Source organism: Notolepis coatsorum (genome assembly GCF_963971535.1).
Source record: "Notolepis coatsorum genome assembly, chromosome: 5".
Classification (NCBI taxonomy): domain Eukaryota; kingdom Metazoa; phylum Chordata; class Actinopteri; order Aulopiformes; family Paralepididae; genus Notolepis; species Notolepis coatsorum.
The window spans coordinates 195707624-195730607 of record NC_140169.1 but is presented as its reverse complement, the minus strand read 5'-3'; the positions used below and the strand labels follow the sequence as shown (position 1 = coordinate 195730607).

Sequence of the window (22984 nt, the reverse complement as noted above, 5' to 3'; positions counted from 1 at the left end):
ATAATATATAATAATAATAATAATAATAATAATAATAATAATAATAATAATAATAATAATAATAATAATAATAATAATAATAATAATAATAATAATAATAATAATAATAATAATAATAATAATAATAATAATAATAATAATAATATGTATTATGTAAAGTAGCTGACAGTAGCAATGACAGTAGTGAGCAATGGGGTTGCAATGTTGCACTGACATTTTCCATGTGATGTTAAAGCTCATCAATCAAAGTGAAAAGTGTTGCCATTGCAAGTAATGCTTCTTTTGTGAGAATGTACACAACATCTCAAACTAATCTTAATAATAGAAATCCATGAATATAACAAAACACAAGTGAGAAGGTTTGATTTGGCTCCTTGTGTGCCTTTCTTCATCAGAGATACCTGCACTTCCTAATCTTGCCTCTGAGTCAAACAAATACAAAGAACAAACTAAAATCAGTTGATACATTGATTTTGTGATTCTATTTTAATGTGGACATGTTGAATAACTAGCACGGTGGTTGAATAATCCACTAGGTCACTAGGAGTTCTATTAAGATCACATCTGGGTCATTACTGCTTCTCGCATGAGCTCCTACCGGATAGGAAGGTCTTTGCTGCATTGTATGCATTACTCAGAAATCCATGAGGTACAGGGTTGTGTTCACTTACTTAATGAAGTCTTAATAACAGTGGGGTCATATTTTAAAGCACAGTAGACAAAGGAACAAGGGCATTGTCTTCATTTCTGAAGACAAGAACATGCTTCAGGTTTCAGGGGCTGCCCTAAGGATATGGTCCATACTGCAGCACTCCTCCTTAACACAATGGGATTGTTCATTAATACCATGATGCATTGACCTTCTTTCTGGCCAATCCCAGAGGACAGAATTGGCTATAAAGACACCTGAAGAAATTCCAGCCCCATCAAACAGTGTTTGCCTAAAGAAGACACACCAGCCAGCAGCAACATAGTCAAGATTTCAGCACAGCAGATAGAAACCCAACTCAAAGCTGTAGAACAAAATGTATTCTCAGAGTTTGTTCATTTTAGCCATCGTGGTTGCCAGAAGTAGTCAGATTCAATTAGCTAGCTGTGTAGGACACTTAAGACGGCCAGAGTTCACTGATATCGCCGTGCAATGTGGCACAAACTCCATAGGTTTAGCCATTGAAATCTGCCCAGCTATCTACACTGGCTACAATGAGTCACTACTGATCCTGAACCACCTGACGGACCAAGCCTGCAGGGGAACCCTAGATGAGACAGCCGTTCCACCTGTTGTGAGGTACAACTTCCCCCTGAACATGACACACTCCTGCGGCAGCATCTTCAGGACCACCAGCACTGCCGGCACAGGGATATTCTCTGACTTCTCCAACATCCAGACGGTGAACATCAGCGGTATTGTCCGTTCCTTTGACCCAACTACCGGCACGATCACTTATAATGCTGAGTTGAAGTACTATTACTCCTGCGCCTACCCCTTAGAGTACCTGATCAACAACACCCAGATTGACGTGTCGGCTAACTCCATCGCATTGAAAGACAACAATGGGAGTTTCATCAGCACACTGAGCATGGAGCTGTTCAGTGATGTCAACTACACCAGGCCCTTGATCATACCAGAGAGGGGGATTGAACTGAGGAAAAATATCTACGTGGAGGTCAAGGCAACCAACCTGACGGGCCAGTACCACGTCCTCCTTGACCGATGCTATGCCTCCATCTCCCAGCTTCCCGACCCCAACAACTCCACCTACTTCAACCTGTTTGTGCCTTGCGATCTGGACCAGCTCACCACCATGGTAGAGAACGGAGACAGCCAGAGCGCGCGCTTCTACTTCCCGGCCTTCCGTTTCGTGGAGCAACAGGATGAGAAGATGTCCACCTACTACCTCCACTGCATCACCCGTCTGTGTGAGATAAGTACCTGCAGTACCTTCAAGCAATGCCAGCCAGCAGTTCCAGTTGGCAACAGGAAGAGAAGAGCTGCGGATTCCACCACTGATGTTCAGACCATCACCTCCCCTGAGATCATCACCAGTGCTAATAATGATGGTATGTTGAATGATAAGGAGTTGACCAAGAGGCATGCTGATACCACGGTTGGGCTTGGTGTGGCGGTTGGCATCCTGGCCTCCGCTTGCCTTATTGGCCTCCTGGTCGCAACAGTCTTTTACAAGAGGCTCAGGAACTAAAGGAACTTCTATGAGCCATAAGGGTGGGGTACTGGCCTCCTCGAGGTGTGTTGTATCCACCGGCTCATCTAACTTCTCTGGTGGAGGACAGGGCTCGGCTGATCACTGCTGCTATTGGCAGATCTTGTCTGTTACTGTAGCATAACTGTGTATGAATACTGAGAAGATAGCGGAGACAGAGGTTTATCTTTAGAAGTTGTGATTTTTTTTATTATTGTTTTTTTTAATAGTTTTTTTTGCAAATGGACAAAGGAAAGCTGAAAGTGTTAATGCATGTATGCGCTTTATAAGCTTTGACTTGAGGAAAAAAAGAAATGATAAAAAAAAAACTGGTAACATGAAAATAAAAAAAGGATGAGATGGCCAGGAACCCACAGTCTTAAGGTGTGTGAACGTGTGTGGAATGTTTTGAAAGTGAAGTCAAAGTACCTTTCAAAGTATTATGTCTGTAATTTATTGAAAATTTACTATTGCTTTAAATCCAAGCAAATAAAGATATTGAAATAAAAAAATAATCTTATTTTTTTTACTATTAATTTGTCTTCATTGTCCCTGTTGAACTCTAAAATGTGACTTCTACCTTCTAAACTGACCGACTACTCATGTCCACAAAGCATGGCGCGCCTCGCTCTCCCTGAATTTATCTCATTGATAAGCCATAGAGATCATAGATAATACACTATTAATACACCTGATGATGACAAGCTCCTGTACCAATGAAGTGTAAGTGGGGACAGATAGCAAAGTGGATCGTCTCATTGTCCATAACTCTTCCACGCCATTGTAGACAAGCTTCCTAGTTAAAGTTTCTATTCTTCCCTCTGTATTTTGTGTTCATGTTCTTCTAACGAATAAACAAGACATTAATAAAGTGGTTAAAAAAAGTATTCAAGTGTAATTCTTTTGGATTCATCATTATTTTATAGCATTTTCCAAACATCTCCGTTATACAGTACGTGTGCATCTGTTTGTATGTAAATCGCATACTACTGTATTGTATGATCAATATTCTTTATTGCCTAAAACCTACCAATTCACAATATACTGGTTAATGGTGTATGTAGTAGGATATACTCTGTATAGAGGTTGAGTCCTGTTGGGGCCACGTCAAAAATGCAAGGCAAGTACAATTACTTACAATAGATCTGCAAAAATGTACATTGTGTGTTATAGGAAGTATTTCATCTACTAACTAAAAGGTGACAAACAAAAACAAACGAATGCATGGTCATAAAATGACACATCTGCTATAAAACAACCATATTACTCAAAGCAAAGATCCTGGGAACGACCGACCATGCATCACGCCATTGACATACAGTATGACATTGTAAACCATTTCTTCCCATGGCCTAATAACCCCCTGAAGGGGGGTTTCCTTCTCGTCCTCCGTCTTGAGTCCCCAGAGGTTAACCGCCCGGCCCCGAGGTCCACAGGGCCAGTCTATATGTCAGAGGAGGAAGTCGTCTGCCTACCTGGACACACAGTATATCTCATCCCGTTGTGCCGGGGAAGAGGTGCCCCATCGCTCTGGGGGGTCTGGGGAGCAGCGGGGTGATAGATGGTGAGAGGATGCTGAGTGCCCTAAAAGAAAATAGGTCAGAAACCTCTGGCTCATCTTCCTCCACAAAAGACATTGAAACTGGCATCTAAATAGCGGAGTTGATATCTGCCTACTGTGCTAAATAGGTCAAGAAAACAACAGAAACAAAAGGTAAAGGATGACATGTATGTGAAAAGACTCACTGGACATTGTTGAACAGCAGAACAGTGTAAACCTATCCCACACATATATGGCTTACTTTCCTATATGCATGCATGTGTAGCTGTGGTCACATGCAGGGCCGCCTGGGAGAAATGCGAGGCCCTGTGCGAGATTTAAACGCGAGCCCCCCCCCCCCCCCCCCCCCCAAAGGTAAAAAAAATAATAATAATTATTTATATATATATATATATATATTTTTTTTTCATACAGTCAACATATTCTTAAATAATAGCGCTGCCCGAGGCTGGGCATGATACAGTCAACATATAGCAAGAGAGAGAGCGAGAGAGAGCTCCCGTTCTACAGTCAATATACAGTGTACAGAGAGAGAGAGAGAGACACACATTGGAAAGAAATTGAAATGCTATTTGGCCCTAAACAGAGAGTACACAGTGGCAGAATACCTGAGCACTGTGACTGAAGATCCTTGACTAGGTACAGACTCAGCGAGCACAGCCTAGCCATCGAGAAAGGCCGCCATAGGCAGACTGTCTGTGTTAGAAAGAGAGAGAGAGAGAGCATGTGTGTTTGTCGTGTGTGTGTGTGTTAGAGAGAGAGCATGTATGAGAGATCCAAAAGGACAAAGATCAACACTTAAATCCAAAGAGAGAGAGAGAGAGAGAGAGACACATTGGAAAGAAATTGAAATGCTATTTGGCCCTAAACAGACAGTACACAGTGGCAGAATACCTGAGCACTGTGACTGAAGATCCTTGACTAGGTACAGACTCAGCGAGCACAGCCTAGCCATCGAGAAAGGCCGCCATAGGCAGACTGTGTGTGTTAGAAAGAGAGAGAGAGAGAGAGAGAGCATGTGTGTTTGTCGTGTGTGTGTGTGTTAGAGAGAGAGCATGTATGAGAGATCCAAAAGGACAAAGATCAACACTTAAATCCAAAGAGAAGAGGGTCTATACCAGAGAAAACAAAGCAGCAAGGAGCCAATGGCCGACATCAGCTAAATAGGCTAGCCAGGTACTGTGACACCAGGCCACACACAGCTTTGGCCAACGGCCCAACGCTACCCAAGCTACACAAACGACCAAGACATTACATTCACACACAGCACATGTCGTATCTCCAAATGTTGTGAAGTAACATATGTTTTGCCTGGAAAAAAACATCGTTATTAACAAAACATTCGGGAGGGGAAGGAAGGAAGAGTGGGGTAATGTCATTACATTTTCATTCATCTTACCTGCACCAAGGAACGCAGGGCGAAAGGCCGCAACACAGGTCTCCACGTTGACGAAAGGCCTCTCGCTGGCGGGACAAAAAGAAGCTATGCTATGGCCGGAGCCTTGTCATGGTGCAGGCCCGACTACATCTTCTGTCAAAGATGATGTCGTAGTCAGAGTGCCAGAACCCCCTGCTATTCTCACGGCTAATGTCAATGGTCGTAGCACAAGCTAACAGCTAACTCTAGGCTAACTGATAGCATCAAACTAACGTGCGCAGCCGGCAGCTAACGTCGTAGCTAAACAGCTAACTGGCTAACAGTTAGCTCAACCCGGCTATCGCTAACCATTAGCTAACGCAGAAGCAAGCTATGCGGCTACCACTGAAACTGTACAACATGAGAAAAGCAATACAGGTGCTGACACCAGGCCACACACCGTTAGCTACTAGTACTGTACTACAACAGCTAGTCGGCCAGTTTGGCTCCAGAGAGAGAGAGAGAGAGAGAGAGAGAGATCCACGGCGGGAATAGAATAGGTTGCATGAACTCACCATAACGCAGTATCAATGGTAAAGTTGGAAGGAGACTTTCTTGGCCCACGGTGTAATTTCTTCTGATCCATGCTGCTTTTGAAAAGACATCCACTCGCTCCTCTGAATAGCGCTGAATTAGATCCCTGTACCTCGTGGGTCCGAGAAGAGCACGGAAACACTATTCTAAAATCTGTAGAGCAGCAGAGCCGCAGAAACCGGAACACTGCAGTCTGCAGAGCCGCAGAGGCAGGAACAAGTCAGACACATTCTACAAACGTGTCTAATGTGAAATATATAAGCATATAAGCAAAACTAGATTTTAGGTCTGTGATGAAAAAGGGCCTCGCGGGAAGGGGGGCCTCGCAAAAAAAAAAAAATTTTTTTTTTTTTTTTTTTTTTTGCGAGGTCCCCCTTCCCGCGAGGCCCTGTGCGACCGCACTGCTCGCACACCCCCTGAGGCGGCCCTGGTCACATGGTACTCGCAGGCACTTTGTGCTCCACGTCTGTCCTCCCAACAGGCTCCTCCCGACAGGCTCCGGCGACAGGCTACGGTGACAGGCTACGGTGGGGATGGGTACCTTTCACATTTGAACCGATACCGGTACCGGTACCTGTGAATCGATACCGGTACCCAACGGTACCTTTTTTCGGTACTTTAGTCTCAAGAAATGTTATTTAGTCGTAAAAAAAAAATCCAAACTTCAAATAACTACAATTTTGACAGTTTTCGGCTTGTCATTGCTCCGAAGCATAAGCATATATTGTGCATGTGAACGTTGACAAAAAAAAGTAAAAAAAAAAAAAGTAAAAAAAAATAAAAGTATTTTTTAATTTTTTAATTTTTAATTTTTTTTGGGTATCTCACTTGATTCGATACTCGGTAGTACCGACGTGTTTCGGTTCGGTACCTCAAAAGTACAGAATTCGGTACCCATCCCTAACGGTGACAGGTTGACAGGCTCCGGCGACAGGCTACGGTGACAGGCTCTGATGACAGGCTACGGTGACAGGCTACGGTGACAGGCTCTGGCGACAGGCTACGGTGACAGGTTATGGTGACAGGCTACGGTGACAGGCTACGGGGACAGGCTACGGTGACAGGTTATGGTGACAGGCTACGGTGACAGGCTACGGTGACAGGTTATGGTGACAGGCTACGGTGACAGGCTACAGGGACAGGCTACGGTGACAGGCTACGGTGACAGGCTACGGGGACAGGCTACGGTGACAGGCTATGGTGACAGGCTATGGTGACAGGCTACGGTGACAGGCTACGGCAACAGGCTCCGGCGACAGGCTCCAGCCCTCTGCAGTCTGCTCACCACCTGACCCAGTAGGATCCAATTGAGGTGGCGAAGAGGCGGGTATTTAACCTAGGAGTGAGTTTACACCAAGGCTGGCTACCATTTCAACCTTGCCACACTCGCCCCTCGAATCTCACTCCACAGTGCCCCCAGCTGGAGAGCAGATAGGGTTTGTTGTGTTAGGAAGGTTGTAACGGTGGTCACTTGGTACTTAGCAGGCACTCCCTGTCCTCCGACGGCCTGGAACCCTCTGCTCACCAGCACTACGTGCACAGTCTTATCCGCTCCGCTGCCTGAAGAGGATCCAAGTCAGGTGGCGAAGACGGGGTATTTGACTTAATGAGTGAGTTTACACCAAGGGGCGACCACTGCAAGGTTTCAACCTTGTCACACATGCATGCATACACACGCTCTCTCTCTCTCACTTTTCCAGTCAGATGGAGTGAGTGGGTGTCATAATGGTCCCTATAGGCTCATGGAACTAACTTACTCTGTAGCCTAAGCATTAGTTTATGCCTTGTCTCCACCAGCCAGGGTTTATCCCTATATTACTACCTTTTGACGAACATTGCTACTTAGCTGAACGAGTTGTACTCTTCCTACTGACCTGTACAGAACTTGTAAGTCGCTTTGGATAAAAGAATCAGCTAAATGACTAAATGTAAATGTTTAGCTATGCTGTGATCTGTCTGGCACACAATGAGTGTCTCCATTGTCTGTAGAACCTGGCTGGACCCCGGCTGAGACAGCCACCTTTCACAACCTGGCCAGACCTGGTGAAAGACGGCTGGGACTGTTCTATCATCATGGTTTTAGCTTGTGTACCACAGTTGTTGGTGTGTGAATTTCTAAAGGTTACCTAGCATCAGGAGAGTTTACAAGAAATGTAATAGAGACACAAACCCAACCATACCATACCATGCTAGACCGTGGCTAGCCCCAGCCAAGCTGAACATAGCTAATGGAGACACAAACCCAACCATACCATGCTAGACCGTGGCTAGCCCCAGCCAAGCTGAACATAGCTAATGGAGACACAAACCCAACCATACCATGCTTGACCGTGTCTAGCCCCAGCCAAGCTGAACATAGCTAATGGAGACACAAACCCAACCATACCATACCATGCTAGACCATGGCTAGCCCCAGCCAAGCTGAACATAGCTAATGCAGACAAGGAATATTCTGCACAGGCAGAGCAGTCTGTCCATCCATCATGCTATGTATTTACGCTGTGCTGCAGACATACACTACCCCCCAGCCAGTGTTTACGGATCCTGTTTTGCGATGGCCTTCCTGCGCTAATATGTTAACAACGAGTAGCCTTGAGGAGCCGCAGTAGCCAGCCCGGCCCGGCCAGCCCCTGGGCATGCTAAACATATTACATTAGTTTACGACTAAACAACGGGAGGCAGGCAGACTGGAGGACAGGGGAGACAGAGAGCAGGATACCCAGCTGGTGGGGACACGCCACAGGAGGAGAGGAAGTAGACCTGTCCATAAACATAAAGACGCATGTGTGCGTGTGTGTGTGTGTGTGTGTGTGTGTGTGTGTGTGTGTATGTGTATGTTTGTGTCTGTGTCGGTGCATGTGCATGCATGTTCGAAATAATGCACATTCGAAGACAGCCCAAAACAGAACCTATACTACTTTCAATGATCTCTCATTTCCTGACACAAATAAATGTTAAAGGAACACGCCAACTTTTGGGGAAATACGCTTATCTACCCTGGAGTCAGACAAGCGGATACATACCCTTTTCTTCTCTGTGCATGCATTAGGCTTAGGGAACAGCCGCACAGTTAGCCTAGCTTAGCGTCATTCCCTGGAAGTAGGTGTGCCAGTGTAGCCTAGTTCTCAACAGTCACGAAATACACTCCAAATACAAGTTCAAAACTTTCCTGTAAACATGTTGTGACCTGTGTATTTACCACGTGGAGAAATAAAAAATTTAAATGAGACATTTTCGTTTTCTAAGCAGATATACTGGGCGCAGTGATTTCATCGCCTCAAAAGCCCAGTTTTTCAAAAAGCAACAGGGCTTTTGAGGTGATGAAATCACTGCGCCCAGGCAGCAGTGGTTCGGAAAACATAGTTAACACATCCACCGCCATTCACGCTGTAACACGTTATTGCCCGCCATGCTTTGACCGCCAGATCTTGCTATACAGCGTTATTGAGATCAATATTTAATTTTTTTTTCGCCATGCAGGGCACGAAATAAACTTTTTGACTCACCGGCCAGTGGCGGGTAGATGAGAAAAATCTACCCGCCAAGCATATTTCTTACCAGCCAATTTTTTTTTAATAAAATATATATATTATATAATCATACTTGAGATTGTGTTATCTGCGAGACATCGCCACCTCGCTGTCTGCAAACAGCTCCACTGTCTGTGTGTATACTCGAGTGGCCTCCAGCTCCAGCAAGGATTCTCCGGCGCTGCAGCTGGCCCCTAAACTCTACATTCAGCATGCAAGGATTCTCCTGCGCTGCAGCTGGACCCTATTCAGCAGCCCTCATGCGATGTAAGCCAGGGGCTCGAATACGCATGTTGTATGACATTGATGTCAGGAGCTATCTGTAGCTACTGCTGGATGGCGTTGGGACAACGCCTCAGTGAACTATTTAGTTTACTTTGACATTTCGTAGTGACTAGTGAGCTAACGTGGGCTAAGGTGAGCTACCTAGCCAACTGAGGTATTATGCACTGGACTATTGCTGGAGCATTTGTTGATGTCGGGAGCTATCAGTAGCTAGCCGGCTGGATAACGTTACACAATGCCTCATGTATTAAACTAAGTGAATAGTTGACTGGGTCATTTTGTAACGGTAGCTAACGTTATCTCACGAAGGTCCTACTGACTAGACTAACGTCACGGTGACTGTCCGAGGCAATAGCCTCTGTTTACATGCAGCATACAGAAACAGGTGCGGGAGGGGTAGGAGCAGCAATGCGCTGCGTGTCTGTGCTGAGACAGCGAGTGAGAACTCCGCTAAGAATTGGATCATGATTTTCGGTTTTCACATGACTATTTGATTGCCCGCCACATGGCGGACAGACCTCTCAGTGGCAGTCGCCAAACGTAAAAACTGACCGCCAATGGCGTTTGGCGGGCTCTAGTTTCGCCCCCCTGTCGCCATGGCATTCATAATTCATATATACACCTCCGACGCTGCAGCTGGACCCTACGGCTCAATACAACGACGGCTCAATACCGCCGCCTGGTGGATGGTCGGGCGAGTTACACTCGAACAACAGGAAGTGGGAGGTGTGCGTCGATTAAATTCATCCGGCCGTCAGACATTGTTGCAAGGCTCCAGACAGACACTATAGTACATATCGATCGCTTTATAAACGTAATAATCTATATGATTTCGGCGTTTATTGCGACATACAAACCGGAAATGGACCTAGGCGATCGACGTCCTATACTTGGGATATTTCACCGCCAGTCTCGTTGACGCACGGTAAGAGGACGCTAACGTTATTTTCAGCCCAATTGTTTATTCATTTCACTGCAAACCATCTGATCAATATATCACCCATACTACATAAAGCATTTACTGACGATCACGGAATTATAAACGACCCCCCCCCCCCTTTCCTCCGCGCATGATGACGCATAACGTATACGGATCATATACAGTTTAATTTTTTAATATAGCGTGTATAGGGAAGACACGGCAATCGATAATCTATATATTCGTTTTCACGTTCTAGGAATTACTGCAGAAAACGATAAAAACATACTTATATTCTAGACGGTATTTTTGTATGAATGTATGAATGAAAAAGTATAACGTTCCTACAGTACATCCTGAACGATAGATAATCGATGTTGAATGGGCCATAGTAATGTCAATTTAGCAATACAATTAAAAAAGTTATAGCCCTGCAAAGAAGGTGAACATCTCCATAGGCTTACAGTGGTGGCAGACTGGCTATATTGATGTAATGTTTGTGAAATGATGACTGTTTAATAAGACGATGAGCTGTATGTGTATGTCACTTGAATTTCCCTGTGAGGGATTAATAAAAAGATATCTTATCTTATCTATCTTATCTTATTTCGTGACTGAATTTTTTGGTGAAGCACAAATTATTATATTATATTATATATTAAATTATATTTTTAAAACATCCCCCACTGTGTGTGTCAGTGGTCAGTGGACACAGATGAAAACATATTAACATTATGTAGCAGGGTGGATTATCCCTGCTTGTGGGAGTAGTAGTACACAGACACTGGGTAGTAGGATACTATAGTATTGGACCTATATGTACCCCCTGTCTTTGGCCCGGAACGTCGTTCTGGAGGGCTTGCAGTTGGAGTGGATGGGGCCCAGGATTTACTAACCTGGGGATTGGTACTATGGTCTCCCTCGCCTTCCAAGGCGGTCAGCAGTAGCTCCCCACACACCCTCACTCCCTCAGTACCTCCGGCAGCCCTCCAACACCCAGTGACTGTCAGTTCAATAGTATTATTGGGCTTCCCTTTAAGCAGTACCCTTCCTTGACCACCTGTATAGACCCTTCAAATGCTATTCTGTAAATAGGGTGTAAGGGTTAAATAATTATGCAGTCACAATATTTACCAAGAGGTTAGAATAGCAAATGGAACTCAAAGAAAGAGACACACACAATGATCCCAATTAGGTCTACTTTAGTGAAGCCTGGGTAGGTTATACATTACAATGTTAATCCTTAATATAAGGCACCGGGTGCTCTTGTTATCAATGTAGGGGAAGCTCTTCCCACCATAGGCACAGAGTGCTCAATACATTAAACCACCCCGCTTGTACTGGGGGAACCCAGGCATAGAATGTAGACACATTGGGAATCAAACAATCAAATAAACAAATAACAAAATAAACCAATAAATGTGGGCGCACGTTACCAAAGAAAACCTAACCTAAGCCAGCTTAAATTGTTTGGGGTACCCCTTAGACACTGGTTGTTAGCGTTCACTTCGCCCGCAGGCCGCACCACACTGTGTAACGTGCAATAGATCCTGGGCACCGAAGCCCTAATGTTACTCTACCAAAATGGTGGCCGCGCCGCTCCACCACCGTCCTGGTGGCAAGATGGCGTTGAACGCTCTCGTCGCAGGTGCTAGCAAGCGGGGCTGGAGCAGGGGCAGTAGTGGGTTGAGAGTGCGTGCTGTGTGCTGGCGACCTCTGCTGGACGGGACGACTCCCGTGCTGGCTGCTCCCAGCCGGTGCAGAGCTGATGCAGAACGCCGGTGAAGACAGCTGCTGACGGCCGGAGCAGACTGTTTGTAGGTCCACGCACGTATCTTGGCTCGCACAGTAACTACTATAACCCGATAGCTAAGGACTCAGATATGGTATTAGCCGCACGCTACTTATACCACACACAGTAACTACTATAACCCGATAGTGTTAGTACCTTGTTCTGTACCGTTTGCTCACACACTATCGCTGGTACTTCTAGGATATCGCGTCCACTAGCAAGTACTTCCTATCACCCGTCACTATTCCACGGGGCTCTCCAGCTTCACTTCTTCAACGGGGCTATTCCAAAGCACACGCCCGTTGTGGCTGCGACCGTTCACGGTCAAGTCCAAAGCCGAAGAGGACGTCACTCTCCTTCCGCTCCCATATATCTTCTCCCATCTTTCTCCGACACTCTCCGCCTGCCATCGCCCCCTGCTGGTCCCGCCTACTAGCTCCACAGGGAAAAGGATTTGTAGACTAGAATCCAGTAATGCCGTTTATAATCCATATTTCAGCGATAGAAGAAGAAGACGCTTGTGTCATTGTTCGTGCGAATATCAATGAAACTAATTAGAATGTCTTGGTTCAGAAAGGGGAGACAAAAAGGCAAGTCAGCAGCTCTGAATAATAAGCAATATCTTCAGGCTGCTACAATTAGGTGACGGCGCACCTGACCAGACACAGATGCAAAAAATTACATATTCGGTGACGGCACACCTGACCAGACAGATGAAAACATATTAGTTGACGCGTGACGGCACACCTAACCAGACACAGATCAAAACATATTAGGTGACAGCGCACCTGACCAGATCAAAACATATTAGGTGACAGCGCACCTGACCAGATCAAAACATATTAGGTGACAGCGCACCTGACCAGATCAAAACATATTAGGTGAAGGTGACAAGGAAAAGGAAAGATGAAATTACCTACCTGGGTTCCATCCTAGAGGCAAATCTTTCCTGTGACAAAATGGGATCCAATGTAATAAAACTAAGTCAACCAACGAAATAAATTCCTGTACCGGATCTCCTCTCTGGTAAACAAGAATACCTTGAAGACTCTAACAGGAGCACTCATTCAAGGGTACTACGACTATCCTTGCACCTCATGGTACCAAAGCACCGCAAAGGCACTAAAAACAAGATTACAAACATCACAAAACAAACTGGTCAGACTACTGCTTGACCTTACTCCTAAAACCACCTCACCCCTGCCCATTTTGACAACCTAGGCTGGCTTAGAGTAGACGACAGAGTATAGCAACTTGCAATGGGCCTGGTCTACAAGATACACTACACCACTAAGATACCCATGTGCATGTCGAAATACTTCCCAAAGGTCAGTGAATACCACGACCACAACACCAGAGGGAGTTCCACAAATCATGTTCAACCCAGATAAAATCATTTAAAAAGTTTTTAAAAGTTTTATAAAAAAAAAAAATCATTATAACTTAGAAATGCGATTGCATAGGTCTATGAATCGAGATCGCGATTTTGTTTTGATTAATTGCCCAGCCCTACTGTGTACAGTAAGTTAGCTTGGTGATCATCATTGTGATGTAATATAAGCTAAGCAAAAGGTAGCTAACAAATTGGCTAGCTACTGTTAGCATACAAGCTTTTACAAACACTGTACTTACTTTTTCATCCTCAACTTTTTTTCTGATCCAGATGCATAAGTCCTCTCCATGTTGCTGATTTATACTTCGGTCCTTTGGTGCAAAGTTTCATTTAGCCTACAGTGCTACTGCCTACACAGCAGTGGAGGCTGCTGACCAAATTTTTAGGTGAAGCACAAATTATTATATTATATTATATATTAAATAATATTTTTAAAACATCCCCCACTGTGTGTCAGTGGTCAGTGGACACAGATGAAAACATATTAACATTAGGTGACAGCGGACCTGACCAGATGAAAACATATTAGGTGACAGCGCACCTGACCAGATGAAATCATATTAGGTGACAGCGCACCTGACCAGATGAAATCATATTAGGTGACAGCGCACCTGACCAGATCAAAACATATTAGGTGACAGCGCACCTGATCAGATCAAAAAAAATGTTTATCTTTTTTTTTAAACTTAAATTTTTATTAAACATTTATAGACATACAACACAACATATACAATAACATCAACAACACTATTAAACAGACATAAACAATAAAGAAAAAATTTAATACTCAAAAACAAAATAAAAAATACTGACTTGAGCAGAAATTCCACAGACATAAATAATAAAATGGAAAAACATAAAACAGTTGTCATACCCTAAACAAAAATTTAAATAAAAAAGCTAACTAAAGCAGCATTTTGTGACATGGGTTCAGAGACCCTCCTTGAACCTCTTTCCTCCTTTACCCTTCGCCCTCTTGTGTTGCATTTGGTTCTTCCTCTGTGATGTTGTTTTCGTTCCCCTTGTAGTCCTCCCACTTTCCCCATCTTTCTCCAAATTTCTCTTCCTGTAACCTCAGCATGTGTGTTATCCTCTCCATATCCTGTATCTCCCCTACTATTCCTACCTATTGTGCTATTGTCGGTGGGTCTTCTTTGTACCACAGTATTGTTATTGCTTTTCTGGCCGCTATCAACATTATCTTTATTAAATATTTGTCCCCCCCTTGTATTCCCTCGTGTCTGGTCTCCTAAGTAAAGCACCAGTCCCGTTTGTGGTAACCCGTATCCTAATATTCTGTTCATTGCCTCCCCTATCTCCTCCCAATACCCCTTCAGCTTCTGACATCCCCAGAATATGTGCGTGTGATTTGCCCCCTCCTTCCCACACATCCTCCAGCATGCTCTTTGTGTTGGTGCATATTTTCCCTTCAGCTCTGGGGTTATAAAGAATCTGATTATGTTTTTCCATCCAAACTATTTCCATATCCTCGATCCTGTTGTTGAATGTTGCACCTCGCATATGTTACCCCATTCCTTCCCTGTTATTCCTATCTCTAGTTCTCTCTCCCATTTCTCCCTTATGTAATCGGTCGTGTGTCCCTTGCTGGTCATTATAGCCCGGTACAGTGCTGATATTACCCTTCCTTTCCCTCCTTCGTATGCCCTTACTATCATCTTAATTATTCCATTCTGTTCTTCGTCCTTGTCCCCTCTTATTTCTTTATTATAGTAATCTCTAATCTGTAGATATCTGAAGTGTTCCCTGTTTTCTAGTCCAAATTTCTCCTTTACTTTTTGTAATGTTTGCATTTCCCCCTTCTCTATCAATTTGCATATCGCTGTTGCCCCCCCCCCCCCTCTCCCACCTTCTGAATCCATGGTCCAACCTCCCTGGTTTGAATTTCTTGTCATGTGCTATCCATCTCAGAACCCCTTTCTGCTTCTCCAATTTGTGTGTTTTTACTACTCTGTTCCATATGGTCAAGGTGCATTTGGTGATTGGATCTAGCAGTCCCTCTTTCTCTTTGAATAGTTCCCTATCTCCCACCAGAGCTTGTACCTTGTATCCCTCCCCTTCTTTTTCAATGTCTTTCCATCTTGCCTCATACTTACACCAGCATGTCACTGCTCTCAGTTGTGCTGCATAATAGTAATCTTGTAGGCTGGGTACTGCCATCCCTCCCTCTTCCTTTGGTAGTTGTAGTGTTTTATATCTGACCCGTGGTCTTCTCCCCGCCCATATGAACCTCGATATCAGTCTGTCCCACTCCCTGAATTGATTCTGTGGTATTTGTATCGGTAGTGACTGGAACAGGTACAGTAACCTTGATAGTATGTTCATTTTAATGACCTCTATTCTTGAATTGAAGTCCAAGGGCATTACTGTCCATCTCTCTAAGTCTCTCTTGATGTTCTGATTTATCTGTGTATAGTTCGCCTCAAACAGTTTCCCCACCCCTCTCGTGATGTTCACCCCTAAGTATTTAATCTTGTCCATGTCCCATCTTATCCCGTACTGTTCCCTAATTTCCGTCGTTGGGGTATAGTTCCATGCTAAGGTCTGTGTCTTTGTCACGTTTAATTTGTATCCTGAGTAGTGGCCATATTCCTTCAGTAGATCCATCAGTGCTGGGAAGCTCTTGTCTGGTTGTCTCATGTATACTATCACGTCATCCGCAAATAGGCCTAGTTTATATTCCGTTCCCTTTATCCTTACTCCCTTGATGTCCTCGGTCTGTCTGATCAGTTGTGTCAGTGGTTCTATGAAAACGGCGAAGAGCGTTGGTGAGAGACAACATCCCTGTCTGGTAGCCCTCTCTAATCTGATTCTATCCGTCAGGCTGCCATTCACCTTAACCCTCGCTGTCGGTTCTTGATATAGTGCCTTGATCATCTTCATTGCCCTCCCATTCAGTCCGAACCTCATCAATGTTCTGTATAAAAATTTCCAGCTCACACTGTCGAATGCTTTTTCTGCATCCAGGCTAATCAGTACCGCGCTACCACCTTGTTTTTGTATCTCCTCTACTATGTGTAATGTTTTTCTCACGTTGTCCTGTGTCTGTCTCCCTTTAATAAATCCAGTTTGATCTTCATCTATAATGTCTGGCATAAACGTCTCAAATCTCTTTGATATTATCGATGTATACATCTTGTAATCCACGTTGAGTATGGACACAGGTCTGAAACTACTACATAATTCTCTATCCTTCCCTTCCTTCGGCCATGGTATTTTTGGTGAATTATATGAATGTACTGTTGGACTGTGGTAATTCCATGTACGAATAAATAAAAAAATGAAAAAAAAAAAAATGAAAAAAATTATGGCTTCCTTCCACGAGGGGGGCATTTTGCCCTCTTCCATCGTGTGTCTGAACGCCGCCCCTAACATGGGTGCTAATTCTGTTCTAAATGTCTTGTAGAATTCCGATGGGAATCCGTCGCTCCCCGGAGATTTGTTGTTTTCAGCTCTACTAATTGCCTCTTCCAGTTCTCGTTCCGTAATTATTTTATTTAATTCTTCATTCTGTTCTTTCCCTATCGATGGTAACTCTAGCTTCTCCAGATATGCTTCTATTTCCTCTTATCCCGCTGCTTTTGGCTGTGTGTATAGTTTCTCATAGTATTCTCTAAATGTCCTCTCTATTTCAGCTGGGTCCCTCAATATTTCATTAGTCTTTGTATCCCTTATTGTGTGTATCGTGTTCAACTTCTGTTGCGTCCTAATTCTCCTAGCCAACAGTCTGGTCGCTTTTGGTCCCCCTTCATAGTACGTTTGTTTCATGAACCTCGCTTTCTTTTCTATTTCCGTCAATAATTCCCTATTTATCCTGGCCTTTACTTCTTTGATTTCTCCGAGCGTTTCCTGTTCTTTTGATATCTGGTGTCTCCCCTCTAGCTTCTTCAGCTTCCCTATCAGATTGTGATATGTCTCCGTTCTGGCCTTCTTCAGCATTGCTGTCTTCTCTATCAATTTCCCCCTTATCACCACCTTCAGTGTGTCCCATAGAATGTTCGGGTCTACCACCCCGTTGTCGTTTTTTCCTTATACCTGGCTGTTGTGAAGGATCAGATTAAACCGAATATATATATTTATTTATGGATATATATTTAATAGTATTTGTATATCGTTTGATATCCCCTGTATATTCCTTGTACAATATGCACTGAATATCCCTTTAGTCTACTAAACAGCCCATAATAGTTTCATTCTACCATTGGACGAGAACCTGGCGCCAGCAGCCATGCCCCTTGGTTCAAGTTCAATCGTGCCGACCAACATGTCGTGGCAAGCCCGGTTCCGCGTAGGAATACGTCTGGCGAAATACGAATGGTACTATTTGTTCACAGCGCATATATATATGGCGCAAGTAAAGTAGAACTTTCTTTTAGTCCATTAGTTCTTTACCCTCCAACCGAGTAACAGACGCAAAGCCTCACCCACGACGCACGTGTGGTGCAGTAAGGCCTACTTGGCCTCAGAATAGGCATTGAGATATCGTGTGGATTAATAGTTGAATTGTCATAGTTTGGCACTATACCGTCGAGTTGGACGTATTTCTATTAAGCTAATAATAGTCTATTATGTATGGTGCATCGTTCGGTTAGAGTTATAAAGTGAGCAGTATCCCCATCGTTCCTGACGTTATCTGGAGTCCTAACCAGGCTGGGCAGACCACGTGTGGTGCTTGCATCCGAGGAGCTCCGGGCCAGGACGAGTGGACCTGTACATTGGATTACTTTACCCGGACGACGGCGAGCCTTCCACGGCTTGGATTATCTACATGCTTTGGGTGCTTTGATTATTCCATGGATAACGGCCAACACTGCTGAGTGTTGGAACTACCCCCCGGAGAGGAGTCCAGGTGAGACGGCGCTCTACCCCGAGTGAGGTCGCCTCACGTCTCTTCATCTGTGGACCGGCAGCTACCGTCCACCAGAGGGTCCAGCTGTATTCATCTGCGGACCGAGGTTCTGTGGGCATCGTGTTCAGGACTCTGAATTCTCCCAAGAAATCGTCGGCCAGATGGGATACCGCCAGCGGCTCTTCTAACCCCCCCCCCTACTGTCTTACAACCAGCGGGACCCCCCCCCCCTTAGTGTATCCAGCTATAATCATTTAAGTACCATCGCTATAGTTCCCTAACGAACCAGGTTGTATATTTGCTCCCTGCGTAACCAGAGATTGGACATTCAATGTTGATTTACCTACGAATACTCATTTGCCATACAAGTGCATTTCAAATCATAAATGTCATTAAGTGAACGTTGTATATACCCTTTGCTATATAAAATATTCGATTTATACATTTGTGTGGACTTCGTTTCATCAGGTGGGAAAGTGTTCATCATATCTATATCATGTACTGGATGGCCAGAAGTTAAAGTACAAGAGGTAGTGGTTTAATAATACCATACTTATCAATACAGTCAGGGAATTGTACCCCTCAGTTACAATTGGTCCTTCGAGCCGGAGGGTAACTAGTGTAATATTAATATAGTGTTATTAATATTGAAATGGCCTATGATGAACACTCCACGAAACGGTCCTCCTAACGTAGAACGCCCGCAGCGCAGACGACAGCCACCTCAGTACTTAGAGGACTACGCTGTCAGTCAACTACCTAGCCTTCGACAAACGGTAAACGCGGTAAAAGTAGAAAGTAAAATTATGTCTGACCTTAACGACCAGGTTTCCCCGACCACAGAGGCCCTAGTGGGTTCTAATGTAACTGACCAAGCTCACGGTGGGGACCAGGAGGGAGCTGACATGCCTTTACCCCCCGCCAATACCGAAGAAGTAGTCCCCGACCAGCCCCGGGAGGAAGACAACCCTACAGAGAGAGAACTCTGCACGGAAGAAGAGGAGGAGAGCGCCGAGGAAATAGAGCTCCAGGACTCCCCCACGAGCGGCTCACCCAGGAGCGGCTCACCTGTACAACCGTCTTCCCCCAGCGAAGCGGAGAGGATGCTACAACAGGCGTTCCTCGTCAGCCTGACAGCCTCTACCGAACGCGATCGACTTCAGGGTGAACGCGATCGACTTCAGGGCGAACGCGATCGACTCCAAGCACAGCAACGGAGCGAAGAAGAGCGCATACGCCTGGAGATGAGACGCCTTCAGACGGAAGAGAATATGGCAAGAGACCGGGCCGACGCCCAGCGCGCCGCTGCCGGTGCCCAAAGAGAAGCAGATCTCACCAAGCGCGAAGTCGAGCGCGACAAGTTACAAGCGCAGCTAATGGAGCAGCTGATCCTCAAGGCAGCACCCTCTCCCTCCGCCAGGGGTTCAAGGAACTCGTCGAGACAACAGTCAAGGGCAGCGTCTCCTAACCGAGCAAGCAACCCTGAACTTGACCAACAGACCAAGCCTATACCCCCCGCAGACCCCCTTCCCAGACCGGTCCAAGCGAGACCCAGCTACAAGGAAGGAGCGGCATACACTGCGGAGAAGCTAAATAAACGACTACAGGATCTAGAGGACCTGATAGAAGAAGAAGAGGGAGAGGAGGAGAACCAAGCCCGACGACAGCACAGTACTCCACCGGACCAGGAGGTCCAGTACAGCCCAGGCTATACCCCCGCGGCGCTGCGCTACAGACCCCCGACTCTATTCACGGGTGAGCACGACGCACGACCAGCCCAGAGGAATAGAACCTGGACCAGCGGGCCATGGTACCCTGTCGGTACCAGCCCACAGAGAGGCGCAAGAGGAGACTCGCCTAGGAGGTCTCTCCCCCAACGCTCTCCGATGTATCAGCCATCCACGGCGTCATACATTGCCACGCCGTCGTTTCCAGACTTCACCTATGAGAATCGAGCACAGTACACGGAGCTCCGGATGTGCTTAGAGACAATGATGGTGGATGTCGCTGATGAACGTCACAACTATGCAATATTACTGAAGCACCTGAAAGTACCGTGAGCGCACAATATAGCGCTAGCCTATGCCACCTCTACGACCCCATACACCGCGGCTCTAGCAGCGCTGGACCAGAGATATGGACGTATATGGGATTACGTAATCCAAGAGATAAGGCATATTGATCGCCTACCCCCAGCAACAGACAATCGCTCATTAGACGACCTGTCAATCAAAGTGCAGTCCCTGGTAGGGATGCTGGGAGCGCAACGGGAAAAGGGCATGCACGAGCTATACGCCAACTCTAACGTCGAGAGGATTCTAGAGAAGCTGCCACCCGCAAGACAAGAGCGTTTTAGGCGGCAGAGAGACCACCGGGATCCTAACGGCCCCGAACCATCCCTCCTTGATCTAGCCGACTTCCTGGCGAGAGAAGTCAGCAGCTTACGACTGGATACGTTCGGGCGGAGCACGCCAAGCTCCAGAGAGGGACCCAGGAGAATAAATGATGGAAGAAGATCGGTGACTGTCATGCACCAATCAGAGTCAGTACCGAGCAGTAAGAGCCACAGCACCCCCTCGAGAAAAGAGAAGTGGAAGATGGTGTGCCCCTACTGTGAGAAAGAACACTGGCTGTCACAATGTGACCTGTTCACAAAGATGAATGCAGAAGAAGTGAGTCAATGGATAAAGTCCAACAGGCGCTGTTACCGATGTGCGCGCAGTCACATGGCAGCCGAATGCCGCCTAAAGAAAAGGTGCAGTCGGTGTGACGGAGCCCATCTAGATATACTACACGACAGTAACAGAAGACGGCCTTCACCTGCACCATCGAGCGGCACCAAGGCAAGTGTCATGTACATTGACCCCGCCAGCAGCAGCGGCGCCCAAGTGCTCTTAAAGGTAGTCCGTGTGACATTGAGCTACCAAGATAAAGTCATGGACACTTACGCCGTCCTTGATGACGGGTCAGAGAAGACCCTTCTGCTCGCGTCCGCTGCGGCCCAGCTGGGACTGCGGGGGAGCGAGAACCAAATGACGATTCGGACAATAAGAAGAGATTTAAAGACGATAAAGGGTGAGAATGTCTCCTTCACTATCGCAGCAAGCGGGCAGCCAGAGCGACGGTATAGGATTACAAATGCTTTCACCAGCCAAGAAATAGGACTATCGCAGTACACCTACCCGATCGCCAAGCTGATGGATAAATATGTGCACCTGCGTCAACTACCTATCCCGCTCATAGACGGCGCTACCCCGACCCTGCTGATAGGCTCCGACCATGCAGAACTCATAGTCCCGATTGACCGGGTCCATACAGGACCCCGAGGCTGTCCTGCAGCAGTCGAGACCCGCCTAGGGTGGACACTACAAGGCCCCCTCGCTAAATCTCTCAACCGAACAGCAGCCACTAGCTGCCTCCACTCCAGAGCGACAGAAGGAGACACCACACTCCTGCAGCATGTCGAGAAGAAAATTGACTGGCGACGTCGTGCGCTGCTCCGCGCCTCCCTGATCAAAGACAGCTTTGATCTACGGCAGCGGGCCAGCAGCGACCCCCCAGTATTGCGCAACCTCAACCCAGAGGTCGCAGAGGACCCAGCAGCAGATGAAGAGGTCCGACACAGTGTGAAGAACAGTTTCTACGTGGACAACTGTTTACAAAGCGTTTCGACTCAAGAAGAAGCCGAGGCTCTCCTAATCAAGCTACGCGCCTCCCTGATCAAAGGCGGCTTTGATCTCAGGCAGTGGGCTAGCAGTGACCCGCACGTACTGCGCAGCCTCTCCCCCGCGGACAAGGCTGCCAGCAGCGAGACCTGGATGGCGACCATCCCAGGAGAAGCCCAAGAAATGACACTAGGACTAGTCTGGCGCTTCAAAACAGACTCGCTCCACTATAGACACAAACCCCTGACTCCAGAGCAGGGAAGGTCGACGGCGACACCGACCACCAGACGGAGTGTGTACAGAACACTCGCCAGACAATATGACCCGTTGGGATGTATTCTACCTTACACCACCAGGGCAAAGATGATTGTACGAGCACTATGGGACAAGGACCAGGGCTGGGACGACCCAATACCCGCACACCTTGCCTCCACATGGAGAGAGTGGGAGACGGAACTCCGCTCACTCCCAGGCGTCAATATACACCGCAGCTACTTCCCATCCACAGTGAGGCCAGAGACATGCAAGATGGATCTACACGTCTTCAGCGACGCCTCCGAAGTAGCCTATGGATCGGTGGCCTACTTGCGTGCCCAAGAGAAAGGAGGAGAGATACACACCGCTTTCATCCTGGCTCGCTCAAGAATAGCCCCACGAAAGCAACAATCTATCCCGCGTCTAGAGCTCTGCGCAGCCCTAGCAGGAGCGCATCTAGCCACGTTAATCCAACGTGAACTCACCATTCCGGTGCACAGAACAATCTTGTGGTCAGATTCCACGACAGTACTCACATGGATCAAGTCTGATTCATGCAGATACA

The 22984-nt window shown here is 46.2% G+C and overlaps 1 protein-coding gene across 1 annotated transcript; it reads left to right on the top strand.

The window, feature by feature from the left end:
• Positions 1–1025: 1025 nt before the first annotated feature.
• LOC311228503 (zona pellucida-like domain-containing protein 1) lies at positions 1026–2201 on the top strand (the record flags this gene model as incomplete). Its single annotated transcript, XM_084314407.1, has 1 exon — positions 1026–2201. The coding sequence occupies one exon, from the start codon at positions 1026–1028 to the stop codon at positions 2199–2201; it is 1176 nt and encodes a 391-aa protein (XP_084170533.1).
• Positions 2202–22984: the final 20783 nt, after the last annotated feature.